The 978-nt window shown below is 45.4% G+C and overlaps 1 protein-coding gene across 1 annotated transcript; it reads right to left on the reverse strand.

Moving 5' to 3' along the window:
- Nucleotides 1–334: 334 nt before the first annotated feature.
- Pmar_PMAR007998 (hypothetical protein) lies at nucleotides 335–743 on the reverse strand (the record flags this gene model as incomplete). The annotated part of the gene is made up of 3 exons (XM_002769876.1): nucleotides 335–449; nucleotides 508–597; nucleotides 640–743. Coding segments are annotated over 3 exons (291 nt in total), but the record flags the coding sequence as incomplete, so codon positions are not given.
- Between the last annotated feature and the right edge of the window lie 235 nt (nucleotides 744–978).

Here is a 978-nt window from a genome sequence, read left to right on the forward strand (position 1 = left end):
AAGTAGATATGCCTGGAGGAACGTATTCGTATATCCAATATGGCACGGCCTCTCACATGTAATGCTTCTCAGTATGAACTAGATGTTTGTTGCTTCAGACCAGTTGCCCACGGGCGACCTCATCACTTGCCCGGAGCGAAAGACGAGGCGTTCCTTGAGTTCCGAGCCTCTTCTCATCGAGGCTATTGCACCTTATTAGGCTCTCGACATATCCTCTTCACAAACATGACGCCCCTGTAGCTTCTAAACGCTTTGTCTCATTCGAACAGGAAATAACTTGAGAACACAACGTCATGGTAAACAATGTAAAAAGATACCGTTTTAGAGATATCACAACTACTTAAAACAAATTTCAACTCTGATCAAAAAAAATCTCCATCATTCTGATATATGGCTTCACAACTTGGCCCTCGAGAACGACGTAGACGTCGTAGGAATCGACATTGGCACTGACGGGCTGAAGCAAAAACAGCGGATCCAAGGTCTAAATATCCCCCCTCCACCCACTCCCGTCCAAATGCTTTCAGATTTTCCAGTAGTTCTTCGTGTTTAGCGATTATCCCGTGACGCGAAAGCTTATTCGTCGCCGTCAGACATCTAACGCGGCAGTGAGAAGCATTCCATGAAAATGCATCTCACTTGTTTTCTGGAGTCCATGGGTCATTGAGCAATACTATAGCACAGAGTTGCTCAAGTGGAGACAGCTTACCAACTTTCCAACACTTCCTCAGCGAATCGAGAACCTACACTTATCGCGATGTTCCTACTCGAGAAGGTAGCCTTCTTACCGCTTTCCTAGACTCAGATTTCCTCAGCAGCTCCTCGTAGTTCCTATATTGGACATTGTTAGCCTTAGCCCATTTCTCGAGATTTTCCTTGTTTACTTGTACCATCGCAACCGGCCTATCCAGAGTGCCTAAAGCAGTTTAAGCGCAAGCTTAACTACATGTGTCAGCGACACATTAAAATTTCGAGGGA

This window comes from Perkinsus marinus (genome assembly GCF_000006405.1).
Source record: "Perkinsus marinus ATCC 50983 genomic scaffold scf_1104296964594, whole genome shotgun sequence".
Classification (NCBI taxonomy): Eukaryota; Perkinsozoa; order Perkinsida; family Perkinsidae; genus Perkinsus; species Perkinsus marinus.